This window comes from Battus philenor, unplaced genomic scaffold, assembly GCF_028537555.1.
Source record: "Battus philenor isolate CCGP_79_NKW_IND1 unplaced genomic scaffold, ilBatPhil1.0.hap1 SCAF_7, whole genome shotgun sequence".
Classification (NCBI taxonomy): domain Eukaryota; kingdom Metazoa; phylum Arthropoda; class Insecta; order Lepidoptera; family Papilionidae; genus Battus; species Battus philenor.
The window spans coordinates 8,513,828-8,531,154 of NW_027181737.1; the positions used below are offsets into that span (position 1 = coordinate 8,513,828).

Here is a 17,327-nt window from a genome sequence, read left to right on the forward strand (position 1 = left end):
GTAAGAAAAGGACCAATATAAAGCCACTTCTGCCATAGCACACATGGCGGAAGTAGCTATATATTGGTCCTTTTCTTACAGAGAATCTAATCCTTCGTAAAACAAAGACTATTTGACATGATCTCTCATGTCTTCTGACAAAAAAGTTGCAGTTCGGAAAGTTTATTTATAGAAATAAATATTTATCTATATAAATATTTATATCGTTATTGAATCGCTTTCTACGAATCCCTCCTGCTTGTCGGGCTTGCGAAATAATAGGGTCTTCTCTAATGTGTTAATATGCATGCATTATCGATTCTTATGAAGTGATAGCTAACAGACTTACGAATAATAAAGTTAACGGCACGGTTCAAGACCATAGAACACATAATATGTTATAAAGACAGATACTTTTAAATTGTTTCCAATCTTAGAAACAATGTCGTCTCCCGGTAGCGATTATTGATATGGCTGCGGAAAATGCTTGCAGCAGAGCCAAAAAAGAAAGACCTTTACAGTCTTTATTTTTCAAATTGGTTAAATATATTATGTAACACTAATAATAACAAACACTTTTATAATCTACCAGGTGTTGTCGTTCTTGCGTTGTGTTATGCATGTAGTTAAAAATTTGAACGAAATGGCAGTTTTGATACTTTTATAGACATGAACATATATAACATTTATAACTCTTTTAACATTTTGTTACGGATGTGTCTCAAATTGAATTTATTTGAGAGAGATAAAATATAATGGCTACAATAATTACGTAATACAGGCATGATATATATCATGTCGTTATATAAAGTAATGTTATTTACAAATGCTTCTTTATTCTATTACAGATGCCGAAATTTGATTATTTCTCATTACAGCGGTGCGTTGAACATGATGTGGCAATATCAGTTACTGTTTATACTTATCTTAGTAACGAAAACAAATGGATCGCACAAAGTGGGTATAATTACTTCATATTTTTATCAGACGTTGTCCTCTAGCCTGAATTTGATAGTAAAACTTTTATCTAACATTATTATGCAAATAGCATCACGCTATTCAAAATCTTGTGAGATCACGATTTCAATGCAATTGCAGTCAACGATGCATTCTGAGGGTATAAAAGCCGTTTGGCATACAGCCAAATTAATATATTTCTTTATTGACCAGTAAAACTGAATGCCCAATTGTATGTTAAATGCTTTGTGGAGGGTTGACCTAGTTGTGTGAAACGGAGAGTATTATTTAAACCTGTGCTTGTGTACCATTATATCTGAACTGTCCCAAATTGCTTTTGTTACAGGTACAGATTGATTTTGAACAATCGACAAAGAGCGTTAATTTACCTAACGGTAGTGTAGGTAGAACAGGTAAATCTTTTAATAAGTTTTAATTTTTTCTATCTATTTAATGACGAGAAAAATTAATTAATTACGGATGCAGGCTTTAACTGTTCCTGTTGGAAATCTTGGGGTAGACCTATGTCCAACAATGAACGTCTTATGTGTACAATTAATGAAAGAATGAACGAAGCTCTGCTCTGTTTGAAGTAGCACTAAGAGTCAATATATGTAAATGCATTCAAGTTTGTTATTGTTTATATTATTTAGGAAGGAAATTGATAATATGTTTGTTCAAGGATTATTAATTTGTTTAACTTTTTAATTATATCAACATCAGAGATTTGGTTTTAGTAACAATTATCGTATAACTGCTTAATACGTAAAAATTGATTTTAGATACAAAGAAATTTCTTTCATATTCTCAATGGTCTTCTTGGAGTGCATGCCAAGGAGGCCATAAAACTAGACGCAGACATTGTTTACGTCGGCGAATATGCTCTGACTCGCTGCGTGTGGAAGTTGCAAGGTAATTATGAAAACCAATTTTTTTTGAAAACCTATTTCGAAGATAATATTAAAAGTCGTTCATTGATTAACACATAGTCGGGGATAATATGGCAAAAGTAACATGGTGCTATAACCCAGTACTTTAAAGTACAAAGTTCTTTGCAGCTAAGATTTTTCCTCTCTATTGGTAAAAACATATAATTAAGCTTCATCTTTGTAAGACGAGGTCGCTTACGTGAGCCTTAAAAGGCTTTAGGTTACCCAGAGAGCAATGGAAAGAGCTTTGATCGGAAGCTCATTGCGAGATCGAATTAGATATGGGGAGATCCGCAGAAGAACCAAGGTCACCGATGTAGCTCTAGAATTGATCGTCTAAAGTGGTAGTGGGCGAGGTACATCGCTATTGCCATTGAGGCTGTAAGGTTCTCAGATGGCAACCACGAGCCAGTAGAAAGATGGACGACATAATTAATATTACAGGAAGTCGCTGGATGCGGGCGGCGCAAGACCGGTGGTCGAATCAATTTTTGGGGGGAGGCCTATTTCTTGCAGTGGGCCTCTATCGGCTGAAAATTAGAAGAAGAAGCTTCTTTAATACTGTATTGTTTACCAAAAACCAAGCAAAACACAACCCAGTAATGCTAAATAATCCCCATTACTGTATTGTATATAGTCATATGTTTTACAAAACTTTTAATGTCGGTGCGTGTTATATTTCTTTGATCTTATCGCGCTTTATTACGTACATGTACTTATTAGGAATGGGAAAATAACCATTTGTAGACGACGCATGACGGACGAATATTTTGGGAATAAACGTTAAATAATAACTCATATTCATATGTATGTTTTGGTATAATCTCGACGTAATATATCTAACCATAATATGGAGTATGTTTGTAAACAAATGCTAAGATATTGTTAATGTATTTGTATAGACAAATTAAAGGTTTGTTTATCTTTAGATGCAGCGAGTCGCAGAATAATCAGAAACAGTATTTTTCAGTCAAAAATTACACAGAATCTATTTTGGAAACCAAAGAAGCTGCTTTGCAAATAAGTATGGTAATTTCGTTTCGATAATTTTATTAAAGTTTTCATTTAAGTATACATACATTCGAAAACTCCTAGATGATCTAAAGAAATTGATCTGTAAAATTTCGATAATACTGACACAAAAAGTTAATTGCTACAGGTCAATCATCAATGGATAATATTAGGCTTAATATGAAAAGTCGACAATCATGTTTTACCTTTATTGTCATATTTGTCCCACATATTAAAAATATTACATAGCGATGAAATGGTTATGAGCTAGGATCGGAATTATGTATATTTTGAGATTTATGTATAGTTAATACAATGTTTTCTTTTCCTTCGTTTACAGGCATTACGTCAAAATGAAGACGTACAAAAACAGTTTCGTGGTTTTTCTCCTTGGGGAGCATGGAGTGTTTGTTCACAGCGCTGTGCCACTGTTAGACGTAGGTAAATAATTTATTGTAAATTTATTTCTTCTTCCTACAACTCTCAGCGCCTAAAGAATTTTACCTTATACAACCATTGTGTGTTACAAGTGATGGCCTGCTGAACAGAAACGTGGTCATTTACTTCTGATCTTATTGACTAGCTCACGGCCGCTGATAGAGCCATGAAAAGGGCTATAATAAGGATTTCTCTACGAGATTGAATTAGGAGGATATCTGTAGGTGAACGAAAGTAACCACATAGCCCATCAGATTGGCAAATTGAATTGACAGTGGGTAGACAACATAGCACGCAGAACAAATGGCCGGGGTTTTAAGGTTCTGGTGAGGAGGCCACGGATCAGCAAGAGCAGCGTAGAAACTTTACCCACAAAGTGAATAGATGACCTTGTTAAAGTTGACGGTAAATGCTGGATGCTGGCGATTTTCAACCAATCCTATTGGAATGCAGTGAAATATGTCCCACGGCTGAAATGATGATGTTAATGATTATTATTTTGAATTGAACTTAAAGATTTTAATTAATAAGGGGACAGTAAGGCGCGGATTACTAAGGTGTTGATTTTATACAATATTTAACTGTATCTAAAGAATATTGAGAATCAAATAATAGTTGTTATTAGAATCAAACGAATACTTTTTGTCGTGATGAGATATGTTTCCGTGGAAACCCGTTAAGGCCTTCACATATCATCGTGTCTCATCTTTACTGACAATTGGACCTTTTGATATTTTATTTATATTTTGCCAAAAAAAATCGTAACAATTTAGCATGATTGTTTTTTTATCTTATTGGCAGATTTTGTCAGAATAAAGCGATATGTGGAAACAAAGTAGTTAAACAATCAGCTTATTGCTATCTCGAGGGCAGCTATTGTCATCTCTGGATCCGCAACAAGATGCAACGGCGGAAGGACCCAGGTGAAATTGTAAATAGGTAACCTAACTAACAAATTTTACCTATTAATACTCAATTCAATAAATTCAGCTCCATTCCGAAACTTTCGAGTGACTAATTAAATTTTATTATATCAAATTTGAATTGTCTACAGAGATTGACGAAACGTGATTTTATTTACGAAACGCTTTATTAACAATAGAACAGCCTAACAATATTGGTTACCACATTTATTGTGTGATTTTAGTATCAGAGAAAACAAATTCAGAAAACCAGAATAATATACCGGAATCAATACATTTTTGTTTTGTCGTCGATCACGTTAGTCTAGTGCTTTTTGTCATATAATATTACGCATTCTTTTTGATTTTATAGAGTAGTAGCTATGTGGAACCCGCGATCTGTTACTTACGATTCTGTTTAAGGATAAAGTGCGTATTATATAAATGAAATGTTACACAAGAAAGTTTATTGATATAACCAAAATTTTGAAATTTTGGATGGGATAAATTAATTTAAATGCTGAATCCATCGCCCCAGTAAACTGTGTAATTTTTCGAAAGTCATGAAATTTCCTTATGACTAATCTGTTATCATTTCGCTTCTCACAAGAATTATAGTAATTGCAAGACTGGTAAATAAACGTCGTTTTTTTATTGTTTATAGCTCCAAATGAAGAATATTTTATCGTAAAGTTCATGATCATTAAATTAGATTTATTATTCCTGTGATTTTGTCAGTGTACCATTGTTTCACCAATGAGCTTCAATTTAGACTATTACTCACAGTCTAAGATGTCAATGACAATATTTAAGAAGTTCAGACATTCCTACTAAAACTGAAAAAGTCAAACTACTCAAATTATAATATTTAGTAACAAGATAATTTAAATAAATCTTGAAATTAGTTACGTAAATAGACTTATCATGACTACCTAGTAGAATTTTTTTTTTCATTAAAGTATGTAAGTGAATTTCAAAGTTTATTTTTAATTAGTTACGTTGAATATTATTCAAACACTTTTAGAGATACTTTCACTAAAATGAAACGTCTTCTGCTCATTTTCTTAATTGAAATTAGCATGCACTTGACTTGTTTTCAGCATAGCGCTTATATAATTTAAACCGATTACCTTTTAAAGTATGCATGTATCTGTAGATGTAGTTTTAGTGAAAGTAATTTTTGCTTATTAATATTATATTTTAGTTATACAAAATATTATCAAAGCATTAACGGTTTTTTTTTAAAATTAATACTTGACTACTAGAACAAAAAGTATTAACAAGAAGAAATCATGATTTTGATCTTCTTAAATGGAACATTTACTTTTTCGTCTCTATTTTGAATACTCAGCGTCTTAGTAGGCTTATTGAAACATTCAGTAGATTTATGGCCAAATGCGTTGCACCTGAAACATTTTCCTCCTTTAGGACAGCTGGATGAGATGTGATCTACGTCGCCGCAGTTATAGCATCTTTGAACGTGGGCCTGCTTTTTACTTGAGATATGTCGAGATGATCGCGCAGCAAGCGCAGAAACTACACTTTTATGCGATATCTTCTTTCTGGATTCGCTATTAATGTCTCATTTTTTGCGAAACTCTTTCAAGTCTGCAGCGCCGTATAGGATGGTTTTATTTGTCTCTTAACCTCGAATGCCATCAATAACGTATTCCATCAGAGTCTTCAACCTTGCCATGGAGCGCTAATTCTTTCATGGAAAGGAAATATTGCTGATAGGTTTTTAACGTTCTTCATTTTAGGCGATGCGAGCTTCTTGTGTATCACAGCGCTGTTCATTTTTGGTCTAAATTCTTCTCTTAATGCCTTCTTCAAACTAACATAATCTTTAATTCTTCCCATGGAGCGTAAAAACAGTTTTGCTGTTCCTTCCAAGAGTATTTTCGCATTTATTAATTTCGGCTCCGGTTCATTTCATAATCTCGGCAACGTCTTCAAATTCATCAATAAAGGTCCCAATAGGGTTGGTGTCATCTCCGGTGAAAATATTCATTGACCTTTCCAAGTTGTTGAATGAAATCTGTACTTCACATTCCAGTTTTTCGTTTTCTTCTTCTGTAACGTCCTTCTTCGGAGGCATTGTCGCAGAGAAGCTTGAATTACTCTTTATACTAGAACTTTTCTTTAAATTGCGTCTTCTTGTAGTCGTCGTGTAGAATGATGGCTTATTTAGAGTCATTCAGTCTTCCATCTTCGAAAATAAATCATCGAATCCAAATTCCAAAAGCTACCATTGTAGTAGATATTTTTCCGTACATAGCAACTTTATGAAGTTGGATCTATTTGCTGTATCGATAAAACAGACAGATCAGATTTACGTCTATGTCCGTCTGACTGGTGACAGCGTCGGTAAAACAGTTCGTGATTTGTCACTAACTTCAAACTTGAAATGATTTGCGATTTTCGTCTGGCGTCTTCGGTTGGCACCAAATTTTAATGTATCCCGGACGAGCCCACAAAAGTTGTGGGAATGGGGCTCAATTTGAGGCACAACACAATCTTTTACTATAGAAAATGCTATTTTTTTTTCTTACAAATAACATAACATCTGTCCTTCATTACATCGTCATGTAAGAATATTTGTTTCGTCGAATAGAGGTTGGTTAACAACCTATTTTACAAAATTCCACCCGCAATGGGGTTGAAAGGGCGGATAACTAGGCAGCTTAATAACGGAACTTTATATTTCTCTCTATATTTGATATCACCCGAAGGGAGAAGGGAGGCAGCTAGTCTGATTCGTTTCTTTAATTAAAGAAAAAAATCATGAGCAAACAGCCTTTGCCTATGTAAAATAATACTCGAGGCATAATAATATATTTGATTTCAGAATACAGTGTAGTTGAAACAATGGCTCCTCCTCCGAGAGCGATTCATCCAGAGGACACACGTAAGTCGACTCGCGCGCCGCCCTGCGGTCATCTTGGCAGATACCGCGGCACGCAAGCGACCCGTTCTCGGATGCGGATGAGAGACATGTTGCGTATCATAGGAGGCCGTCCCGCTCCTCCTGGCAAGTGGCCGTGGCAGGTCGCAGTGCTTAACCGTTACAAAGTATGCCCTTTAGAACTGATATTTTTAATAATTTTTCGAAAAGAATTGATATTTAAAGTAACTTTAATAACAATATGAATTTAAAAAACGCGACTATCGCCATTAAGCTACTTCTATACAGATTCTATAATCTGTTTGTCGTATATGTCTCAGACTATTTATGAATTTCTTGAGCATCTGAACAATGAACAAAATATTTTTAGTTTAATACTCAAATTAAAAAATAATAATCGTATTTATTTATTTTAAACTTCGTTAATAATAAAAATCTATATTATCGTATGATTATTTATTATATCCAAGAGCGGGGTAACGGGGTCTAGCTTTTGTGATGTAATATTTACAGGATAGGTTGCGGAAAGTGTAACGAGGTGTGATAAAGAGGAGGGGTTCAGAAAAGTCAAATTTCAGGTGTCTATCTAATTGTGCTCTTTTGGCATTCTTCTCAGGAAGTTACCAAGTGATAGCAATGATCCCGTGTAGATGACAACATGAATAAATAATCATAAATGAGTATGACTAGAGAAAATATCCCATAAATAGCAAATTACGAAGGCAAAATATCTGATCTATACAGTAAACAACGTACATTTTTTTTGATATAGGCTTGGTGTATTATTAAAAGAAAATCAAAGAACCCTCGAAAGTTGGACACTCCGGCAAAAAAACTCTGCCTACGCCTGTATCCTAAATACTGATTTATTATGTTAATAAACTTTTTCTGTTATGACTTTACAGAACTTTGCTTCATTATTTACGATGTAGCGACATGAGTTTTAGGTTCTTTTTTTTCTAATATTTTAAATTATATTTACAATGTATATATTGTTTTACCTAATTCAAATAAATATGTTTAAGCTCAGTTGTGTCAAATTTGTAAACGACAAATTTATTCGACAATAGATTTAAATAAATGGAATCAGGCGTCTACAAGTAATGTATGCCTCACGTGTTCATTGTTCAAAGAGATTTATAAGGATTTAGCAGGCAAATCCTACCCTACCCTTTGTCTCAAAATATTTGTTTATGTCCATCATTAAGGAAGCAATGCTATCATCATCATTTTACATAAAACTACTGCTGGATATATTCCGCAGGCCTCCCTCGTATATTTTTAATAGGGTAGGTAGGAAGCTGTCTGTATCCGAGCCTGTCTCTACTCCAGAACCTTAAAGAACCAGCGGCCATCTATACTGCTCGCTATCCCGCTGGGCTATGTCGGTAACTTTTTTTTCAAAAATTTTTTTAGCATTCTGAATCAATCACGTAGAGTAGAGTAGTATGCCTCGTTGTGCGACTGTAAGCCCGATGCCTATAGGCCCGTAATAGGAAACCACGCCATCAATGTGGCTACTGATAATCTTAAAACTATGTTTCAATATTTATAGAAAGAGTGGTTTTAGGAAGCGTTCTGCGGTGGTACATTGATATCGCTCTGGTGGGTAGTGACAGCGGCACACTGCGTGCGACGGCGTCTGTTCGTACGTTTGGGGGAACACGACCTTTTCGTTCGCGGGCATACTGAGGTGGAGATGAGAGTAGTCGGTGCAGTGGTCCACCCACAATACGATCCCGATACTGTTGTTAACGATGTAGCTATGTTAAGGTATGTATATTTTTCTTTTTTGTAATTGTATATCGTTAAATCATAAGCAAAAAGGTTAAATATACCTTCAATAACTAATAATTTGCTTTCAAAATTGATTTATTAGTGTAAACTAAATAAAAGAGTTTATTCGCTTAAAATGGAATGTTTAATTAACTATATACTTATATACCTGATAGTAAATTAGTTAAGTAAAGCACTGTTTCAGTACAAACAGATCCAAAAAAGATAAAAATTACAATGCATATTTTTATTTACTGCGTAATCTGTTATAAAGTTAAGCGACTTTTTAAAAATGACTCGTTTTTGCTTACACACACGTCTAACAAATCTGGCCACTGGTCTATCGCAGCACGCACCATTTCTAATAATAAGTATGGGTTCCTTTTCCGGACAAGTCAATAATCCATCAACGTGCAGGACGTGACTTCAAGAGGTTCAATATTGCGACGAAACAGACCCACGTAAATTCGGTTAGCAATATCTTTAATTGTGAACAAAATTAAAGGTTTCGGACAAATGCTTTAAGGTCTGTAATTCGTAAAGGACGCCATTTTACATTCTTTTATAGTATAGCAAACTTCCTTTTCGTCATACCTGGCGACTTGTTCATTTTAAGATGTGACTTAATTTTTTCTCACACCACTTTCCAGTTAGATTAATACCACAATAAAAAACAAAAGATCAATGATAATAAATATACAAATTGATGTATTTAATGTATTACTTTAATATAAATAACAAAAGAATTGGAATTTTTTGAATGAACAAATTGGAATGGAATTTTTGAAAGAAAAAATTGAAAATACTATAGGCTGCTTGTGAGCATGCTTCATACAATAAATCGTGTAATAATTATTAACAACAATCATGATTTGATATAAACTTTACCATCACATACATTTTATATTACAAAACATTTTAGTTTTACCATTTTCCAAATATAACTTTTACTATCATCGTCACTTCAGCGTGCATGTTCTATGTATCTATTCACTTTATGGTTAACCTTACTCTACGCTCGCCGACACGTATTCTCCGCTCTAAAACCTTAAAGCCGTTGCGGCTGTCATCTTCACTACGACTTGTTAACCGCTGGGCTATATCGGTTGCTGTCCCTAGACGAATAGTTCTCCCTGAGAAACGTTGAGTGCCTGCGAGCTAGCCAATGTGGTAAGAGTGAGTGACCGCGTTTCATTGGTATCAATAAATCATTAAAGTACTCAATTTGATATAATATGATGCAAGATACATGCAAGGCATACCATAATAAGTTTATTACTATTCTGGAAAAACATTTCTGCCCGGTGTAGTAACTTTAAAACTAACGACATGTTATATTACGAAATACAAGAAAACAGCAGTTTTAAAAAAGGCAATACAAAGAAAATCATTTCACAAACTAATTCTTAAAAAATAATGTGTCTTGTCTATCAACGGCCCGTATCTTAATGACGTTGGCTGTAATAAAATGTCCAAGCATTTATTGTTCTTCATTTTTTTAAAATAAAGTAAATTCACGATACGCAAATTGTCGTTATAACAAATTGTTCTTTGTTACTGTCTCCTATCATTTTTGTATGAAATGAAATAAAAAACTTTAAAACCGTCGTTAAGGTTAGGTTTTGTAATATCGTTGATAATTTTCTACGATAAGTTACTAGCTATTTAGCTTCATGCTTATTTTATTTGTTTCCATCTAATTAATTTTGTAATAAAGTAATAGCAAACGCAGAATAGTACGTCCACTCACGAGGTAGACAGATTATCTTGTTAAGGTAGTCGAAAGACGCTGGACACTCCCTAACAGTAGCATTGAGTTGCATCCCTACGAGGGAGGCATATGTCCAGTGGTGAATATCCAAGCGTTAAGAAGATGATGAAAAGTTTACATAAATTCCCAAAGGCATCGCATTACACATTTTTTCTTGGTATAAATTTATCGTTATAGTGATTTCAAAAATTTATCTAATTCAGATTGCCCGCACCCGCCCGCCCAGAGCTTGGTCACGGTATTGCTTGTTTACCACAACCAGAAAAAGTATTACCACCACATACAACTTGTACTATTCTCGGCTGGGGAAAAAAGAGGGCGACAGATGCACACGGCACTAGGATTTTACACGAAGCCCAAGTAAGATGTATTGTTGTTACCTAGTACTACTACCTGTACTACTACTGTAGATACCTAGATTAAAATAGCGGCTATTTATTTAATTCTCACAAAAAAAGGCACACAACACATGAACCAATAAATAAATATTAGCAGCGTTGGAGATATTTCAATTTTAACTTGTATTAAATTTTTTTCGAATTTCAAATTTATAATTTCTTTTAGATTATAAGTACATTCCAAAGTAGAAAACAATTGAATGTATCATTTAATTATTTCCATATGTAAGGAGAAGGACGCTGATGTCTATAACACAGTTAGTAACCAGTGCTGCTGCTAAGGACATTCTAGAATAAATAAATAAAGTTATCTCTCTCAACCCTTTGCTCATACTGATAAGAGTTTTTACGACGCTACTTTTTTAATCGGGTAGAGTTTATGCATTGCCTCCCAAAAAAAAAAACAAAATTAGAAGCTTATTAACGATAACAGATATTCACAAAATAGAGTAGTAATTCTAGGAATATTACAGCGCCTTACATTTGATTTGTATTAGACCATACAGGGAATCACGGACGATACAATATAACCCTGAACGATTTCCCGTCATGAGCGAATAGGGTCAAGTCAATTCGTTTGGAATGTTTTTCCAAAGGTTACATTGCTGTTAGGAGAACAATTTAGTATTGGGCTGTGATTGATTTTTATTATTAAACGTGTACGTGTATGCGTTTGCCTTTTCTGCTAGTAGTTTTTGGATAATAGATTTGTTAAGTTGATAGCAACAAAGTTTAGTGAGTTCCGCACTTAGATTTTTTGAAGCATTTAATAATTTTTACAAAATAGTTTAGAGTTTATGTAGAATAAATGAACATCGTATATTTTGACATCATTTTGAAAAAAGGACTGTTTACAATTATTAAAATAATATATTTAGTTATTTTCTCTAAAGTATTGTAAATCTTTGACATAGTATTGTAATTTTTAAAATTTGTTTTTACGATATTTGCATATATTATAGTGCTACTAAATCCTCTGCACTAGGTATGCACGGCCGCTTCGTTCTCTAAGCCCGCCATCAACGCTCGCGACGTCAGACTTCATGCCTTTTTGCCTCCCCGGGCTTTCGTAAAGCTTTTTTAGTAGCACTATAATTCTCAAATAGATTTAGTTTATGAGTCTTTCGATAAAATAAACGAAAGGCAGATTTAAAATTTAGGCTTGTGCAAAATGTCTTGAATAATTAATAAATATTCATTGTTTACGTTACCTTTGAAAAATTATCAGGTGTCAACAGTCCAGCAAGGCGTTTGCCGTCGATCTTACTGGCAATACGCTATCACCGACAATATGGTGTGTGCTGGACGTGGCCGCCGGGATTCTTGCGCCGGCGACTCAGGTGGACCTCTGTTATGTCATGACAGAAATAAGCGCTATTATTTACAGGTGCATAACATTTTAATACATTAGAATGTGGTTCTTCTTCTTAGTTGTGTACTCTTGGTAGAGCTGCCGTGTTGGTCTTTTTAATCTCCAATTATTTACGTCTCTACGAGGTTTTGAGAAAGAAATCCTAAGTAAAAAAGCCTTCTTATACTATGTTAGTTTCAATGGCGGTGGGCTAGTGGCCCGCCGTTATAGGGTAGAGATGCACTCTCAACCAGTTATAATAAAGATGCAAGCAGAATTAGATGGCGCTCAACCGCGGGGCAAGGTTACACTTGCGACTGGTCACCTCGAATCCGTTACCACGACCATTTTATGCGGACAGGTGGTTCCCAATCGTAACTGAAATAAACCATATTACTTTTTCTCTGTTGATGCTAATGCTATTAGCCGGAAGGCTTTTTCAGCTTCATCGGAGCGGAGTTCATAGAGCGAAGAGTCCGTGAACTTAAAAAAAAACATATTAGTGTGAAGTAAACCGCATCGTATATGGAATAATTGTAATGACAAAATTAAATGCTCCAAAAGCCGCGTGACGTATCGAATGACACGGTGTTTGTTGCAGCCATGATTATCAATGCATTGTCTTTTTTCAGCAATGTTTTTAAAGGTGAATTGCATGCCAAACAAGATAGTTGTTCTCTCAGAGCACAAAGCGTGCCATTGGTCGGGGCCGAGGGCTAGCAGTTGTAGGAAATTCCTACGTGGCAGCAACGCCTTGATCCGTCAATAGGGTACACTAGTGTATCACAAGGTGATCGGTTACAGGTGTTAAAGCTACAAGGGGGTGAATTGTTCTGTGGCACAACATATCGAAACTTCGATGGCTTTAGAATATATTATTTATAGATGTTTATTAGTTTCACTAAACTAGGCATTTAAACACAAAAAATTATAGACAAACTGTTTAAAAAAACTAAACTTGGTTTACGATTTTTCAGAAATGAATACTACATATATAAAAAGTAAAATAGAGACTGAGTAATACCGTGATTAACAATGAAACATTATGTATAGAAATAGCTTCTTAATTTGAGGTATTTTAACGTTAACAATATCTATATCATTAAGCGTATTATTATACATGCACCACGTCAGTTAGCGGTGACCATAATTAGTTCTGACAAGTTGAAAGTCACTCTGTCATTTATTCTATCAGAACGAAGTACCACAAACTTTAGTTTCATGAGCAAATCACAACTCATAGTGTTACCGTTAAAAATCTAAAAAACCCATCAGCTACTTTTGAGTGAATTTATTTGTGAAAAATAATTATTTATGTAATAACCTAATGATAATATATTAACTAAAAACGTTTGGATTTTTTTTAATAGCAAAGTGTTAAAATTAACTATCGTTTACTATTTAAATGTGCATAATTTGTACTGTTAGAAGTAATTGGCTTTGAATAAAAAGAAATAAAGTTACATACTCGAGAGTGATTTCTTTATACAGAATGATTGGAAAAAGGTGTAAAAGCATTAAAAGTTTGCGCTGACAAATGTGCTACACATTCACTTAAAAAGCCTTTACCTCTTTTATAATCGCTCTATATTTAAATATAGCTACGTAAATATTTTTAGGTTTACTCAGACTAACATTATTACAATGACACCAAAATGTATTTAATTATTAACAGTCTGCTACGCGATAATAAAAGCAATGAAGGGTTTTATGGCCGCTATATACAAGTATAATTTATACATTTTGTGAGATATTCCTGTAAAGCATTTTAATTTCTTTACGTCATGGACAAATACTGCTGATGACAGATTATTCGTTTAATTGGATTGTGGGAGTCCGTAGAGTCCTCCTCCTAGATCGCTTAGGCACACTCTCCGTGGATTGAATTGAACAATGTTCATCTTACCAATATTTTGAAAATAGTTTTGTTTAGAAGTATTTAACAGTTATTAACTACGTAAGTTTGTCTAAACTATTGCAAATCTTTGATTTAGTAATTGCAAATTATAGCAGTGTTGTAAAATTTTGGTCTGCGTTATACCTAGTTTGTTTCTAAAGAAAATATGAATGCGATTTTGTAATTAAATTTGTTTTTCTTCTATGCGAAACCTATTCAAAAATTAAAAAAAAATTGCTGACAGCTTAATGGATGAAGTATGATATAAAATTTTATTGTGAAAATATTAAATAACTATATGCATTACTATTGTTTGATATTTATGCAGTGATACATAATCATTATTTAATAATTATTTGTTATTGCGAAAGTGCATAATAAAACACATCTGTTTGACTTTCATATTACAGCCGTAATAAGTCGGATAAGATATTAATAAATATTTAGTTATTAAAACGACTATAGATATCATTAGGTCTTTAAAGCATTAATCACCCAAGTCTATCGTCAAACAGCAGAATGCAAAAAGTGTAGTCTATAATTGAACGATTGTTTTGTAACAGAGTTGTTGTAGCATTATTTTCCATTCAAGGTTATTCAATTTGAAGAAAATTGTTGAATGCAACTAAAATTGTTCTGCAGCTACACCAAAAACTAGTTGTAATAGCACAACTGTTAACCCACAAGTTTTGACCGACGGTACGCTTTAAGCGAATACAATAATCGTCATGTTGGCATGCGATTCGCCTTCAAGAACGAGCTCTGGGCGTTTACCCAAAGAACATGGTTTACTTAGATGGAGATGTGTCGCATTCGTTTTAAATTTATTTGGAATGCGATAATTAAATTTTTCTAGGAAAACTGATTTTTAGAAAGGTCATATTTGGACTCTAACTAATACGTATTTAACTTCGATGTACTTACGCTAAATAAAAAAGAAAATGTTCTTTATGATATTGAATCGTACATAGAGTTTACTTATCAATCTTTCGTGGGATAATTTACCGTTAACGAAAGGTTCATATTTAGATAATATTATTTCTTTGAAATAAATTCGTAAATTTTGTTTGTTCATTATAGAGTACACGTAAAACTATTAATTTATTTTTTAGGGAATCACCAGTTTCGGAGATGGTTGCGGCAAGCGCGGCAAGTACGGCATTTACACACGTACCGCAGGTTACGTAACATGGATGAGAAACGTTATGAACGACCAGTACTTCGACGACTGACTTTTTAAGAGAATATAATGTTAAATAAGTTTTTCCTACCAATACATTCTTATTATTGTATAATAAAGTTTTTTTTTAAGTTTTTTTGTTTTATGAATTTTGTCATTTATAAATTGTATTTTGCTGTTGCTTTTACCGTTTCACCGTTGCTATTTCTATTCGGGGCTGTGTGAACGGCACACACACTCTTTTGTCCACTGTGCTGGCATCAAACAAATACACTTTAGGTTGTTTTAGCATTACTAGTAACACATATCAGATCTGTGCAGAAAATAACGACCGGTAGCATGAAAACTAGGAAAGTATGACACAACATGAATAACGAACAAACATGAACTTGACAACTATTTTAATATTGTAATTTTTGGAATAATTCTATTATCTTTCGCCGTAGTCGTTTCAGCCCATAGACGCACACTGCAGGGCATAGGCTTCCCCCAAAGATATATATGGGAGATGTACAGTAATCGCCAGCTTTGCAGGCTGGTCGGCGTTCATGCGGTATTATGGCACGCAGAGATTGTAGCTGCACAACCTCTAAAAATTTTTTGTGAGCTCTGGCAATCCCATATGGTTAATGTACAAATTGTGAACTACATCAATCTTATATACATTGTAACCCTGGATTCAAACCTATGACCTCCAATCGGAATTCTCAGTGCTCTACCTCTAGGCTAGCACTACTCAATTATCTTTGATAACATCAATAATAAATTAAATAACGAAAATATTGTTGTTCCCTTGAAACTAGAATAATGTTAATATCAAATTTTATCTAACACTTAGCCTAATAGACTAACAACGTACATATGTTGAAGTTATTTTACTAGACGTAACTGATGGCTACTTCTAATTTTAGACTAATGACCTACTGAACACTTATGGAAATTAAGAAAATTTTTCCCACTTTCGTTAATTTAGGACCAAGGACAGAAAAAAATGTCAACCTTTTTTATAATGAACGTAACTCTAACTTCGTCTTGTTGTTGATAACTTCATCGGAGGTAGTTTTTTTATCAATTTATTTAAAAATACTTTACCTTTACGATCACCATGTAAAATTTATTAGCGGTAAAAACAAACTTTGACTATATCGTTGAAATAAATTCATTAAATTACGCCATTCGTTGACATAAAAAAACTAGCATGTCTTTTTAATTTATTGTTTAGTTAAGAACTAGTTTATTTCTTTAACAATTATTATATGTCCTTATTAATTGGTATTTATATTTATTATAGATATTCAAATCAGCCTATAAACGCAAACAAAAAGAAAAGAAAAAGAAGTATCAAAATTATTATTAAAATTAAAGTCAAAGATAAAAAAGTAGTAGCATTGAAATTAAAATTATTAATGGTAATGATTAAAAAGGTATTTTTGTAGGAACCAGGAGTATATTGTCAATATAGGCGAAAGTTACAAAAAGCGATATAACAGAAAGCTAGGAATCTTATTATTGGGCTCGTCGTTAAATGTCACTCGTAATTCTAACTGAGGATGTTGCGGACGGAAACAAAAGTATTGGAGTGGATAATCCGATTGAAGCAATTATTTTGAAGTGGTAAACCTGATCGCAGGATTTGTTTCCAATTTATGCAAATGCTTTTAATTTCTTTTTTAAATTACCACGTGAGAAAATTTTTTAATAAAAGATTTAAGAAGACCTGGGGTATAAAAGCTGGATTCGTGCTATTTGTTTATTCATAAAAAATATACACATTTTATATAGATTGCAGTGATTATTCAACAATCATTGTCAGTTTTAGGATGTCCACTGCTG

At 33.6% G+C, this 17,327-nt stretch overlaps 1 protein-coding gene across 1 annotated transcript; it reads left to right on the plus strand.

The window, feature by feature from the left end:
* Positions 1 to 449: 449 nt before the first annotated feature.
* Positions 450 to 15,575, plus strand: LOC137931162 (vitamin K-dependent protein C). The gene is made up of 11 exons (XM_068774569.1): positions 450 to 518; positions 1,283 to 1,349; positions 1,719 to 1,848; positions 2,795 to 2,894; positions 3,217 to 3,317; positions 4,116 to 4,237; positions 7,065 to 7,288; positions 8,692 to 8,894; positions 10,872 to 11,028; positions 12,295 to 12,453; positions 15,427 to 15,575. Exons 1-11 carry the CDS (start codon positions 450 to 452, stop codon positions 15,544 to 15,546), a joined length of 1,452 nt encoding a protein of 483 aa, XP_068630670.1. The 3' UTR covers positions 15,547 to 15,575.
* The last annotated feature ends 1,752 nt before the right edge of the window (positions 15,576 to 17,327 follow it).

Coding starts and splice junctions, on each gene's coding strand:
- LOC137931162 (XM_068774569.1), top strand. CDS start 450: ATGGCTGCGGAAAATGCTTGCAGCAGAGCCAAAAAAGAAAGACCTTTA. Junction 1,350..1,718: donor CGGTAGTGTAGGTAGAACAG/GTAAATCTTTTA, acceptor AATTGATTTTAG/ATACAAAGAAATTTCTTTCA. Junction 3,318..4,115: donor TGTGCCACTGTTAGACGTAG/GTAAATAATTTA, acceptor TCTTATTGGCAG/ATTTTGTCAGAATAAAGCGA.